Source organism: Zalophus californianus, chromosome 2, assembly GCF_009762305.2.
Source record: "Zalophus californianus isolate mZalCal1 chromosome 2, mZalCal1.pri.v2, whole genome shotgun sequence".
NCBI classification, from domain to species: domain Eukaryota; kingdom Metazoa; phylum Chordata; class Mammalia; order Carnivora; family Otariidae; genus Zalophus; species Zalophus californianus.
The window spans coordinates 98,664,768-98,679,790 of NC_045596.1; the positions used below are offsets into that span (position 1 = coordinate 98,664,768).

The 15,023-nt window shown below is 34.1% G+C and overlaps 1 protein-coding gene across 3 annotated transcripts in view; it reads left to right on the forward strand.

Annotated features, from left to right (window-relative positions):
- Positions 1–15,023, forward strand: part of USP53 (ubiquitin specific peptidase 53) — a 64,723-nt gene that overhangs the window by 35,265 nt on the left and 14,435 nt on the right. For 2 of the 3 annotated variants that reach the window (XM_027597666.2, XM_027597665.2), the window contains 6 exons: positions 2,266–2,371; positions 3,173–3,319; positions 4,112–4,261; positions 12,430–12,592; positions 13,172–13,324; positions 14,649–14,795. In XM_027597666.2, coding sequence (XP_027453467.1) covers positions 2,266–2,371; positions 3,173–3,319; positions 4,112–4,261; positions 12,430–12,592; positions 13,172–13,324; positions 14,649–14,795 — 866 coding nt within the window. The remainder of the gene's footprint in view (positions 1–2,265; positions 2,372–3,172; positions 3,320–4,111; positions 4,262–12,429; positions 12,593–13,171; positions 13,325–14,648; positions 14,796–15,023) is intronic. The other variant, XM_027597668.2, reaches the window with a different exon arrangement.

The following is a 15,023-nucleotide window of genomic DNA, read 5'->3' on the forward strand; positions in this document are numbered from 1 at the left end:
CATGGTGATGGAAGCCAGGGTAAGAAGAGAAGAAAGAAAAAGGTGAAATTAATTCTCCATTAGATTTATTTCATTTAAGGCCTCAACATTCACCTGAAATAAAAATTTGCCATGCTTGCCTGTCCCCTCCCTTCCTGCCCATGAAACATTAGTGAGTTAGGGATCCAAAATGATCCCTAGACTTTACATAATAAGAGTAGTTTTAAACACTTTCTAACAGGTATTAGAAAATATAAATATTTCATATATGATAAACATTGAATAAAATCATAAATATTTTTAGGTATTTTGATACAAAAAACAAAACATGGATCAATAATTATCAGTACATTAGTACAAAAGTTAACTACCAATATTTTTGTCATTGTGCAAAATGAAATTCAGGTGTTTATCTGTTTCATTATTAAACTTCCTGGCCTTTTTGGATATGACACAATATTTCTTGAAGATTATTGAATAATAGCAATTTGATTATTTGAGTGTGTTTAGTGTCTTAGTATATACAGAGTTGGGGAGCATTGTTTTAGGGAAGCATTCCCTAAACTTCAGTCACTTACAGATTCATTTTTTTTCACTTTTTATGAAAAGTAGGATGGTGTTTGAACAAGGATAGGCCACACATTAAAAACCATAAAACTTTTAAGTCTACTCTGAAACTCTTATGTAAAATGACAGTGCTCTGATTCAGTATCTTACGTAACAAGAGTTGGAGCTCCATTAGTCTGTCCCTGGTCCACACCACCAATTGCAAGAAACCAGACTTTGAACTCTAATTATGGTTGACCCTTCAAATAACACAGGTTTGAACTGCACAGGTCCACTTAGATGCAGATTTTTCTCAATAAATATATGTACAGTACTGTAAATGTATTGTCTCTTCCTTAGATTTTCTTTTTTTTCTTAAGATTTATTTATTTGAGAGAGAGAGAGAGAGCGTGCACGCGCAAGCAGAGGGAGGGGCAGAGAGAGAGGGAGAGAGAGAATCTCAGGCAGACTCCCTGCTGTTTGTGGAGCCCAACCCAGGGCTCGATCTCATAACCCTGAGATCAAGACCTGTGCCAAGATCAAGAGTCTGACACTCAACCAACTGAGCCACCCAGGTGCCCCCTTTAGGATTTTCTTAATAACATTTCCTTTTCTCCAGTTTTTTGGAAGAATATAGTATATGATACATATAACACAAAGTGTGTGTTAATTGACTGACTATTATTGGTAAGGCTTCTGGTTAATAGTAGGCTTTTAGTAGTTAACTTTGAGGGGGGTGTCAAAAGTTATATGGTAATTTTGGATTGTTTGAGGGTCGGGCGCCCCTTACCTCATGTTTAAGTGTCAACTATAATCATCTTCTTTGTATTGGATACCAATTACAGAATTCCAGGCTTTACATAAATCACTTTTAATGTTAACAAAAACACTATTTTGAATGTACAATTTGAATAGGCCTATCAGATTTAGTGCTTTCTAATATACTTGTGAAGTGCTTTAGAAGAATAGGTGCTTTTAGTTGTTATTGAATACTGTATATTAAACCATGGAACTGTAAAATATATCCAGCTCTAAGACAGTTAATATTACCACTAAGCAGAACCAGAGCATCTAGAATGGAAAGTAGTAAGGATATTTGAGCTTTTATTACGTTTGTTTTTGGAAATGTTTAAATAGTTATTTAAAGATAATACCTTGATATATAAAAATTTGATTCTAAAGTAGACTAAACAAAAAGTGGCACAGATATCCTGCCTAGGCTCTGCTGAAATGGTTAGCACTCATAAGGCACAAGCCTGGCCTAAATAGTTTTGGTTTTGACTTCTGCGTTCATCAGCAAAGGACCCCTCTGTTAGCTGAAAATGATACCTTTGTTTCTGAGAACTTTAGGCCAGAGAGGAAGCCTTTCCAACAATTTGTTGTTCTTGTTAGGCCAAAGTTTAAACTCAAGTCCCTACTTGTTAAATAATAATAGAAACATTTGACTTAGAACTACCTCCAGATGGATCATCTTATCACCTCGTTCATGTAGTTCCAGACAGTGGTAAAATTTAGTGTTATTCTATTCTTGACCTAATTTTTTTCATCATACACCTGCCAAATCTCATAATTTTTCATTGTAGGGAAATTTACTTTATGATTAATTTCTCAAACAGAACCTGTTTTAAGACAGAAAAAGCAACCATACCCATATTGATAACTTGGTATTTTTCATGCATAATTTGTTAGATCTTTTTAAAGTTCATAGGACACATTTGAAACTGCTTCTTTCTTTTGTAGCAATGAGGTAGAAAGAATGATGGAAAGGCATGAACGTTTTAAGCCTGAAATGTTTGCAGAATTGCTGCAAGCAGCAAATACGACTGATGACTATAGGAAATGTCCTGTAAGTATAATTTGGAGAATATTAGTGTGCTTCTATGTTTGTAAATTTGAAAATAGATTCTCAGAAATTACCATGTAAATACTAATTATACATGGACTTGATTTTAAGAATTTATTTTTTCAGTGTTATTTTAGGCAACTCTTTATACCATGTGAGTTATTTATTTGAGCACTATTTCTTTAAAAACTCTTTGTGAAGGATTTAAGTTAGTGTATGCTGATTAATTTTTTTTTTTGAGAGAGAGCGAGCGAGCAAGCAGGTGTGGAGGGGAGGGGCAGAGGGAGAGGAGAGAGAGAATCTTAAGCAGACTCCCTGCTGAGCATGGAGCCCTAGGTGAGGCTTGATCTCATAACCCTGAGATCATGACCTGAGCTGAAATCAAGAGTCGGGTGCTTAAGTGACTGAGTCACCCAGGTGCCCCCTGATTAATTTTTTTAAGTTCTGAAATCTATTGTTTGACTAAAGAGAAAGTTTATTTTCATTTAAACATTACAAATGGTACCATTCTTTTCTAATGTAATATTATTAATGACTTCATTGTTCTATTTCTCATCTTTTTAGACTGAATTCTTGTTTTAACAGATTTAAAAAATACCAAAGAAAAGTACTTTGATTTAAAATAAACTTACTTTTAATCAGTAATTAGACAAATAATTTGATAAAAGTGAATTTTAGTATGCCGAACAAATAATTTTCTGATATATGTAAAGATTGTTACTGTTAATGCAAACTGTATAAGGCATTACCTATGGTATATCTATTTCAGTAATTTCAAAATTTGCCTTTTGTGTTTTTCTTCAGAGTAACTGTGGCCAAAAAATAAAAATTCGCCGTGTTTTAATGAATTGCCCAGAGATTGTTACAATTGGTTTAGTATGGGATTCTGAGCATTCTGACTTGACCGAAGATGTTGTTCGGAATCTAGCAACACATCTTTATCTTCCTGGGGTATCTCAGCTGTTTTCATTCTCTTCCTTTTTGTTTTTAAATTCTTTTAAAACATATTCATGTTTTATAATACACTTGTTTTTCAGAACTAAACTTTCTAAAGGAAATAACATTCAGATATAATGCTGATAAAGTTCATCAGATCAGGCTAACTGAAATGTCTTTCTTGCATAGACTAGGAATAGCTTTCAATTATAAACTGTCTCATGCTCTAATTCTGTATCACACTAGAATGATGATAATGATGAGTGTCCGTGTGTGTGTGCGTGTGTGTGTGTGTGTGTGTGTGTGTGTATGGTAATGACAAGTATAAATATTAACCTAGAAAGGTTTAAGATTCAAAAATCATCTACAGCACTGATCTCTTAATATGCTTATTAACATTTTTAATATATTTTGAATTGGTTTATATTACAATTAAACTTTTAGATAATATGTTTCATATATGTTCAAATATGTGATTCAATCAAAAATTATTAGGAATTGTGTAATTTATCCCACATTTCCAGTTTATGTATATAAAGTGTCAAGATACTGGGTTACTGAACTAAATTGTAGTGAATTCATTTTATTGGAGGAAAAGTAATAGTTATAGTTAATAGTAAGTAATAGTTAATAGTAATTCTACTCAGTACAATCTGAGTGATACCTTCTGTACTAATATAATATTGAATTAGGGAAGCTTGCATAAGAAATTTTTTCATAGATAGTTAAATACATAACTCATCAAATTATTGTTCCTCATTTTTAAAAAGATACAGTATTAAATATACATGGTTATTTTTTAAACAGCTTTTTTATAGAGTTACTGATGAAAATGCCAAAAATAGTGAACTTCACCTAGTTGGTATGATCTGCTACACCAGCCGACATTATTGTGCCTTTGCTTTTCATACCAAGAGTTCCAAATGGGTATTTTTTGATGATGCAAATGTGAAAGAGGTAAGTGACACTTTCACTAACTGGGATAATTATTGTGACTTTTACTTTTTAGGAATAAATGAAATAATATATAAAATATGTATTACATAATATTATGTAAAAAATGATTGTATGTAAACATTTCTTATATAAAATAATAACCTTAATGATAATAGTATTGTTAAGTTCATACTTCCTTTTAATTTTTGAAATCTGGTTTATTTTAAAGCCAACTTTTAAGCCAGTCCATTTCCAGAATATTAAAAAAGTGACTAATAAATGTTAGAATGCAAATATGTAACTGTCAGTGATCCATATGTCTGATACATTTTGTCTGATACATAGTTGCTCTGTGTATTTCTTTGTGAATGATTCGCAGTTGCTTTGTATAATTAGTGATGAAAATCTGCTTGTTTTTAAAATTATTATGACTGCCCTTTCAAACTTTGTATATGGTATTCAGAATTAGATATGCTTATTATATCTTTTGGTAAATAACTTATTCAAATACTATAATATCTAGAAAACTAGTGAATAATAGTTTGTAGTAAGGAGTATGTATGAGAATCACCTTTGGAACTTTTGAAAAGACTGGTACCTGCCTGCACTCTTAAATTCTCAATTCAGAGGTGTAGAAGCCAATACCTGATTTTTTTTAAAAAGTTCTATAGGAGATTCAGATTTTTCCACATTTGAAAACTGTTGATCTTGTCAATACTATGCCTCGGCCTATTGGCTTTGAGAATCCTATTATTAAGCAGTAAATGGATTTAAAGTACAAGTTATTTCATTGTTATAAGCAAATGATGTACAATTCCATTTGCTTTCATTTTAATATAGAAGAAAGGGCCATTTATCAGCATTATGAATTACTAAGTCAGGAGAAGTTCAAATATTCAGTATTTAGTGGATTTCTAATTGTTTCTGTGAAGGATGAACTGCTATGGAAGTAGCCCCTCCAGTATTAAAAATTAGAAAACCAAATAGATGAAACAACTTTTTTAGACATTGGATAGCAGGCAGTTGAACAGAAAAAAGGAAACAAATAAGATGAGCCCTATTATTCCCATTTACTGCCTACAGGTAGTTTTTACACTGCAGGGAAGCGGAACTCAGACAAAGCCTAGAAGTCTCACTGAGTTGAGGAAACTGAGACTGGAGTTCAGGAAGGCTAAGATGGCTAAAATTCACTGGACAGATTACCAGAAAGAATGCTGCACAGAGGGAAAGTTCTGGAGATTGGTAGATGGGTCCCCTTTAATCTTTGGCTGAATAGTGATCTGATGTGTGGAGCAAACCTGCACAAGGTGGGGGAAAGAATTACTGGAAAACAGAAGGTCAGGTGATTTTCAAAATTCATATAGGGCTAGGAATAGTTTGCATCCACACCAGCAAGAGTGGAAAGATGTTGTAATGCATAGAGCAACAAATAGAATCCTCAGAAAAGTACCACCTTAATAATGGGGCTAAATTATACATAGACTGAATACTGCTCTGGACCTGGCATAAAAAGCTTAAAATGAAGTCTTCAAAGGACCAAGATGATCCTACATAACTTAACAAATGCCAGAATGAAGTCCAGTACTTTTTAAAGGAACACAACAAAATTCGCTCAAAAATATAAATTTCAATTAAATTTCAATATGCCATTTCAAGATAGTATTCAATAAAAAATTACCAAATATGTGGAGAAGTAGGAAAATGTGACCCATACCCATATTAATAGAAACAGACCCATTCCACCACTCCATTTCTTCCAATCACATGATACGGGGGTGAGGAAGCAAGGTAGAGAAATGAAGCACACCTTCTATTCTCTCAGGAACTTCATCAACTTCACCATTCCTACCCTCAAAAAAGAGGGTTCTGGGTAATAATCAGGTGACCTCCAAGGTCATGTCCAGGCCAGCTCGAATATTGAATCATTAAAAAAAAAAAAAGACTTAAAATGGCAGAGATGGAAGTATCAGACAATGTTACAACTTCTGTTTCAGTGTGGAGAGAGTTATTGGATAACAGTCAATAAATATGGACCATAAAAATAATCAATAAATTGGATTTCATCAGAACTTTTGCTCTTCAGTAAGATACTGTTAGGAGAATAAAAAGGCAAGCCATAGACTGGGGCAGAATATTTGTCAAGCATATATCTAATAAAGGCTATATCCAGAGTATATAAAGACTCTTACGACTCAATAAAGAAAGACAAATCGATTAAAAATGGGCAAAAAAGATAATAGGGAAAGATAGTGGAGTAGGAGGACCCTACGCTCACCTCGTTTCATGGATCCAATTAGATAACACTCACATCAATGTAAATAATCCAGAAAACTGCCTGAAGACTGGCAGAACAAACTCCACAACTAAAGGTAGAGAAGAGGCCACCTCAAAGAGGGTAGGAAGGGCAGACATGGTGGAGCTAAACAGATCACAGGCTGTCTGCAGAAGGGAGGGACTTGTAAGGTGAGGAGAAGGGAGAGAAACAGACTATCACACTGGGAAAACAAATCCCTATAACATTTGGCTTTGAAAACTAGAAGGGCCAAATTCTGCGAGTTCTTACAACCAGTAGGACTTAATACTAACAAACTGAATCCAGCAATACATTAAAAAAAAAAATTCACCACAGTCAAGTGGGATTTATTCCTGGGTTTGCGAGGGTGATTTAGTATTCACAAGTGAATCGACATGATACACCACATTAATATAAAAGAAAGGATAAGAATCCCATGATCTTTTCAGTAGATGCAGAAAAAGCATTTAACAAAGCACAACATCCATTAATGATAAAAATCCTCAACAAAATAGGTTTAGAGGGAACATACCTCAACATAAGAAAAGCCATATATAAAAAACCCACAACTAACATCATAGTAGGGAAAAAAAGAGCTTTTACAGTCAGGAACATAACAGGGATGTCCACTCTCATCACTGTTAATTTAACATAGTACTGGAAGTCCAAGCCACAGCAATCAGACAACAAAAAGAAATAAAGGCCTCCAAATTGGTAAGGAAGAAGAAAACTTCCACTATTTGTAGACGACATGATACTCTATATAGAAAATCTAAAAGACTCCACCAAAAAAATTGCCTGAACTGATACACAAATTCAGTAAAGTCACAGGATACAAAATGTACAGAAATCTGTAGTATTTCTACTTACCAATAATGAAGCAGCAGAAAGAGAAATCAAGAAATCAATCCCATTTACAATTGCACCCAAAACAATAAGATATATAGGAATAAACATAAGCAAAGAGATGAAAGACCTGTACTCTGAAAACTATAAAACACACATGAAAGAAATTAAAGAAGATGACAGAAATGGAAAAACATTCCATGCTCATGGAAAGACAATATTGTTAAAATGTCCATACTACCCAAAGCAATCTACACATTTAATGCAATCCCTATCAAAATACCACCAGCATTTTTCACAGAGCTGTAATAAACAATCCTAAAATTTGTATGGAACCACAAAAGACCCCAAATAGCCAAAGCAACTTTGAAAAAGAAAAGCAAAGTAGACACATCACAATTCTGGACTTCAAGTTATAATACTTGAAGTTATATTACAAAGCTGTGGTGGTCAAAACAATATGGTACTGGCACAAAAATAGACATAGATCACTGCAACATGATAGAAACTTTGGAAGGGAACTCACAACTATATGCTTAATCTTTGACAGAGCAGGAAAGAATATGCAATCGGAAAAAGTCTCTTTAACAAATGGTGTTGGGAGAAGTGGACAGCAACATACAGAAGAATGAAACTGGACCACTTATACCATACAAAAATTAAAAATGGATTAAAGACCTAAATAGACTTGAAGGCATAAAAATCCTAGAGGAAAACACAGGCAGTAACCTCTTTGACATCAGTCAAAGCAACTTCCTTCTACATATGTCTCCTGAGGCAAGGGAAACAAAAGCAAAACTATTGGGACTTCATATAAATAAAAAGCTGTACAGCAAAGGAAATGGTCAATAAAACTAAAAGGCAGCCTACAGAATGGGAGAAGATATTTGCAAATGACATATCTGATAATGGGTTAATATCCAAAATGTATGAAGAATTTATAAAACTTACCACCTGAAAAAATGAATAATCCAATTAAAAAATGGGCAGAAGACATGAGCATTTCTCCAAAGAAGTCATACAGATGATCAGTAGACACATGAAGAGATGCTCAACATCACTGATCAGCAGGGAAATACAAATCAAAACTACAATGAGATATCACCCCCCACATGTCAGAATGGCTAAAATCAACAACATAGGAAACAACAGATGTTGGTGAGGATGTGGAAAAAGGGGAACCCTCTTGCACTGTTGGTGGTAATGCAAACTGGTACATCCACTCTGGAAAAGTGTGGAGGTTCCTCAAAAAGTTAAAAATAGAACTACCCTATGATCCAGCAATCGCACTACTAGGTATTTAGCCAAAGAATACAAAAATACTAATTCAAAGGGATACATGCACCACAATGTTTGTAGCAGCATTATCAACAATAGCCAAATTATGGGAACAGCCCAAATGTCCATCGACTGATGAATGGACAAAGAAGAAGTGGGGTAGATATATGCATGCATGCAATGGAATATTACTCAGCCATAAAAAATGAAATCTTGCCATTTGCAATGACATGGATGGAGCTAGAGAGTATTATCCTAAGTGAATAAGGAATGCATGAAGGGCAGTCTGGAGGGCTGGCCTGACAAGGTGAGAGAGTACTCCCAGTATCATTCTTGCTTCACTCAGTCAGGAGAATCCCCTCAGGGGCCTCGCCTTTCTCCTGTCATACGAAGTGCAGTTTGTGAACCTTTATAATACACATCAGGAACTGAGTAGCCAAAGCAGCTAGCAGAAGGCAAACAGCTACTGACCATAGGAAGAGAGCAGCATGGAAAGAAGAGAAGGGTGAGAGACACGAGAGCCTTCCAACTTTGAGTTTGTCAAACAAGGTCTTTTTGGAGTTTGGGATGAAAGAGAATCCAGCCATAGGTGTGAAAGAAGGAAAGAACGAAATGAAAAAAAAAAAAAGAATTGCAAGGTTTTTGTGTGCATGCATTATTAGTTGTAATTGCTTTTTTTTTTTTTTTTGGCATAACTAAAATGTTTAGTTTTCTATTAAATAAAAATTTGGGAATTTAAAAAAAAAATCTGTGGGCTCAGTGTGCAAGAATCCAAGAGTGGAAAACCATAGGAAGCTGAGTCCCTGCCCTTAAAAAATGATACTCAGTAAATTATTAGGTATAAAGTAAATACAAATTCAGTTCACAATGAGATTCTATTACTTATGTGTAGGATAGCTAAAATTAAAAAGACTGACCATACCAAGAGTTGGTGAAGATGTGGAATAGCTAGATTTCTCACAGAAGACTGATGGAAATGCAAAATGAACAGTCACTTTAGAAAACTGTTTATCAAATTCTTACAAATTTAAACATGTACTTCCATAGATACTAGTAATTCCACTCCTGTAAAAACATTATGTACACACAAAACTTGTACTTGAATGTTTATAGTAGTTTTGTTCATAATAACCAAAACTGGCAACAACTCAAATGTCCATCAACAGGTGAATGGATAAACTGTGGTATAACCATTCAATGGAATATAATAGGAATATAATACTCAGCAGTAAAGAGTAATGAACATTGTGGAACATTGTGGAAAAATCTGAAAAGCAACATTGTGGAAAACACTGTGGAAAAATCTGAAAAGCAATATGGTAAATGAAGGAAGTGAGACATAAGAAACTATGATTCTGCTTATCTAAAATTCATGAAAAGGAAAAAACAGTGACAGAAAGTAAATCATTGGTTGTCAGTCACTGCAAAGGGGGTACAAAGGAAGTTTATTGGGGAAGATACATGATTGTATGTATATATTTGGCAGAATTCATTGGTGTACTGTAACTGGGTAGTTTTATTTCATGTAAATTATACTCAATAAAGCCAATGAAAAAGTTGGGGTATTTATATTCTAAAATAAACACTTTGCTAAAATTATGTAGTACTTTTATATAGCAGTTTATCAACAAATTCCATGTTGAATCAGTGTGTGGTAACATTTTGGCACTCCTTTCTGTCCACATAGTTTAAATGGTCAAAATTTGAAGGAAGAATTTTGAGTCACTCTGAGTTTTAGGTTTGTTTTGTTTTGAGATTACTCTAGTTCCTCAAGTGTCTCAGATTCCAAGGTAAGAAGGGTAAACAGCTAAATATGTGTGGTTTGAAAAAGCTCCTTAGCACTTTTAAAGATCCCTTCCTTCTCCCCCAAAGCCAGTATTCTAGAATGATTTGTTTTTTATTTGGTTGGGTTTTGTTTTGTGTTGTTTTAAATCAGTTTTATAGAGGTATAATTTACAAACATTAAAATGCACCCATAACATAGGTATGGACAAATGTGTACATACCTATGTAACCTACACAATTATTATACAGAACACTTTCATCCCCCAGAAAGTTCTGTCATGTCCGTTTAACTGCTAATACCCCCCCCACCCTACCCTTGGCCCCAGGAAATCACTGATCTCACTATAGATTAGTCTTGCTCTTTCTACAGTTTTGTAAGAATGGTGTCTCATAGTCTCAATTCTCTGTGTTTGGTTTCCTTTGTCAAGCATAATGCCTTTTAAGACTCATTCATGTTCTATCAGTGCTTCATTTTTATTGTTGTGTTCCATTACATGGCTATATAACAATTTATCCATTTACCTTTTGAATTATGGATAGTTTTTGTGTGAACATGATTTTTTTCCCCATTGCTCTTAGCTAATACTCAGAAATGGGGGCACCTGGGTGGCTCAGTCAGTTAAGCGTCAGATTCTTGATTTTGGCTCACATCATGATCTCAGGTTCGTGAGATCAAGCCCCACATTGGGCTCTGCACAGGATGTGGAACCTGCTTAAGATTCTCTCTTTCCCTCTGTCCTTCCCCCCAATTAAAAAAAATATATAAATATATATATAAAAGATACTCAGAAGTGGAACTTCTGGGTTGTATGATAAGTATAGTTAAACTTTATAGGGAACTGGTAAAATGATCTTCAAAGTGATTATACCAATTCACATTCCTATTAGTGTATGAGAGTTCCAGTTGCTCCACATTCTCAGCAATGTTTTATGTTGTTAGTCTTTAATTTTAGCCCTTTTAATGAATGTATAGTGTTATCTCAGTGTGGTTTTAATTTGCATTTTCCTTATGGTTAATAATGTTTTGAGTACCTTTTTGTGTGCTAATTGGCCATTCTTTTATTTTTTTGGTGAAGTGTCTTTAGATGTTTTGCCCATTTTAAATTGAATCATCTTATTAATGAATTGCAGGAATTCTTTATTCTGCACAGCAGTTCTTTATTAGATGTTTGTGGCTTGTTTTTTTCATTTTCTTAATGGGTAACCTTTAAAGATCAGAAGTTATTAATTTATTTTGATCTGAAGCCCATTTTACAACTTTTTTCTTCTGTGGTTTGTTTGATGTCCTTTTTTTATTTTTCTGAGAGTGTGTGTGTGCATGCAAAAGTGGGGGGAGGGACAGAAGGAAAGGGAGAAAGAGTCTCAAGCAGGCTCCACACTCATTGCGGAGCCCTTGACCCCATGATCCCCAGGTCACAACCTGAGCCAAAACCAAGAGTTGGATTCTCAACCAACTGAGCTCTCCAATCGCCCCCGTTTGATGTCCTAAGAAATCTTTACCTTCGCCAAGGTTGTTAAGATTTTCTCTTGTTTTTTCCTATAAGCTTTAAGTTTTTGTGTGACTCATTCTGGTTTAATTGTGCTTAATGTGTAATGGTGTCAAAGTTCATTTTTTTCGTATGGCCATCCAGTTGTTCCAGCACCTTGTTGAATAGAATCTTATATTTCTCCATTAAATTAACCTTTAAATCTTGGTCAAAAATCAATCAACCATGTATGTAGAAAAGCTTTTTAAAATTTGTTAGTCTAAATCTTGGTATAGTAAGTGTATGATTTTGCTCAATTTTTTAATGATAACATTTAAAAGATGTTTATTAGACTAGTTTAAGACAAAAGTAATCATATAATATGAACAGTTGAACTGCTAGCGTCTGAATTCTTTAAATCTTTTTAATATACAAATTAATTTAGTCTCTGCTGTTCAAATATATAACACATTGATTACAAGATTTTGTTTTGTTTTTATTCACTGTGGGTTTTTTTAAAGGTTGGGACTAGATGGAAGGATGTGGTCTCCAAATGTATCCGATGCCATTTCCAGCCACTGCTTTTGTTTTACGCAAACCCAGATGGCACAGCAGTTTCTACTGAAGATGCACTTAGGCAGGTCATCAACTGGTCACATTATAAATCCGTTGCAGAAAATATGGGTAATTTTTAAAAGTTCTTTTTAGTGTTCTTTATAGTATCATAGTCATCCTAAGTATTAATATAGTAAAGATAAAATGAATTTTGAGGATAATTTCAAAATTCAATTTCAGTAAAGCAGCGTTCAGGAAAATTCTTACTTGGAGTTAATCTTTATAAAGAGGCCTTTCCCCACCAGTGGCCTCCAAAGCACCTTCAGGAGCCACCCACTTCTGTGGTCACACAAGCACAGAAGGGGATACTTGACTGGAAGCTCTTTTCTAACAGTAAAAATTTGAGAGTTAAAGTGAGTTATACACTGAAAAAGTCCAAAGGAGCCAGGCCATTTTTGGATGCACTACAAAGCAGATAGAAATCCTTTAAAAATGTCAGTCCTTCGAGTTTATAAGCAGTTATCCACAATACTAAAAATGATTCAGGGGAGCCTGGCTGGCTTCGTCAGTGGAACATGTGACTCGATCTCAGGGTTCTGAGCTCGAGCCCCACATTGGGTGTAGAAATTGCTTAAAAAAAAGATTCAAACTTCTTTTCTTCTGGTGGGGAGGAGGATGGGAATAATACAGTTTTGTTTGTCTTTTAAGGATGTGAAAAGCCCTCAATTTATAAGTCAGATAATTCAAAAGAAAATGGATTTGGTGATCAGGCAAAACAGAGAGAAAATCAGAAATTTCAAACAGATAATATTTCATCATTTAATCGGAGCCACATTCAAACAAGTGGCAGTAGAGGACCAGGTATGTGTTTAAATTGTTATTTTCACATTGTCCCTGAGTGATTACGTTTCCCCCTTTCCTCTTTACTGAATCTGCAGTTTCTGGTAAGTACCATAGAAAAGGAGGGTGCTTAACTAAATTTGCTTGGCCATGAAGAGAAAATAACAACTAGATAGCAAAATTTTATCTTTTACGCATTTCTCGCAGACTTACAGTTTGATCTGAACAGTTGGACTCGACTACTGTCTGGGTTTCTCCATACACTCAGAGCTGTAGTAGGCTGGAGGCAATCTGGACAGTTAACCAAAGAAAGTCATAATATGGCCTTCTAGGAATTAATTATTAACTTGGAGAGGAAAAACATGAGTTAATAATTTGGCACATGTGCTAAATTTAAATTTACCATTAGTTAATGCAACATTAGTAGTTCAAAGTTATTATAGTTGTACTTTATACTTAACCTCATTTTTATTCAACTCTGTCTTGTTATTGTCATCTCACAACTTTAATTTTCACAAACCAAGTTCTGTGACATGGATCCAAAATGAGACATTGCAGCATGGTGTGTATAGTTATGGTTTAGAAATACATTGAACTCTGAGTAGGTGGTTGTTCAGGATGATTTTATAAGTGGCTTTAAAATGCATTAATGATATAATGTCTAACCATAAAAGAAACCCACTTAATCAAGGGTGGTAGGATCCAGAATTAACAATTGTCATCAACAAAGAATTACAATAAGTGCTTTTAAAAGTTCTTAATGGAACTATACCTTTTACCCTCTGTATTGTCATACTCTTAGATTAAGCTGTTTGTCAAAAGATAACTACTTTTAAGCCCAGCAACTGTGTATGTGATTACAAACACAGACATTAGAACCAGACAACTTGGGTTCATAATCCTGGTTCTACATTTACAAGCTCTGTGAACTTGGGCAAGTTTTCAACTTCTCTGTGCCTTAGCTTCCTAATCCACATGGAGGCAGTAATTGTACCCACCTCAAAGAATTAAATGAGTTAAGACTTATAATAGTGTCTGACACATAGTGACCACTCAGTTACCTTTAGCTTTTATTATTTCAATACAAGATCTCTTTTTTCCTTTTACACTAGCTTTAGGAGCAATACAAGAAGTTTTAAAAGCCAACATGCATCTCCAGTGTCAGGATAATCAGGATAAATACATTGAGTTTTTTGGTTAAACATAAAAAAATGAGTTCATTGTATACTTTATATTTTGTTTTTAATACGTAGCATCTTAAAATTTTTATATAGTTCAATATGTACTTTTGTTGAGCAATTTGAAAAATGATCTATATCATTTATAAGAATGATTTCTTTTACAGTTAAGTTAAGTCACAGTGATCGAAGGGAAAAAATAAAAGACATTTCCAGAGAATGTGCTTTAAAAGCCATTGAACAGAGAAACTTACTTTCCTCACAAAGGAAAGATTTGGAGAGGGGACAAAGGAAAGATTTGGGCCGACATAAAGGTAAGTTAGAGCTTATAGTGTTCATTTGAAAAGGAGTTGCTAAAATCTTATTTTTAAACTAAATTTTATAACTTTAATACAACTTAATATAATTTATATTTATTATATATTTACATGTTATGTTATATATCTCAATATTATTTCTTTAATACACCTATTATATCTATAAATATAAAACTTTTCTGGTTCTTATTTAATTGTGGTGTGGAATACTTGTGCTTGTTCTAA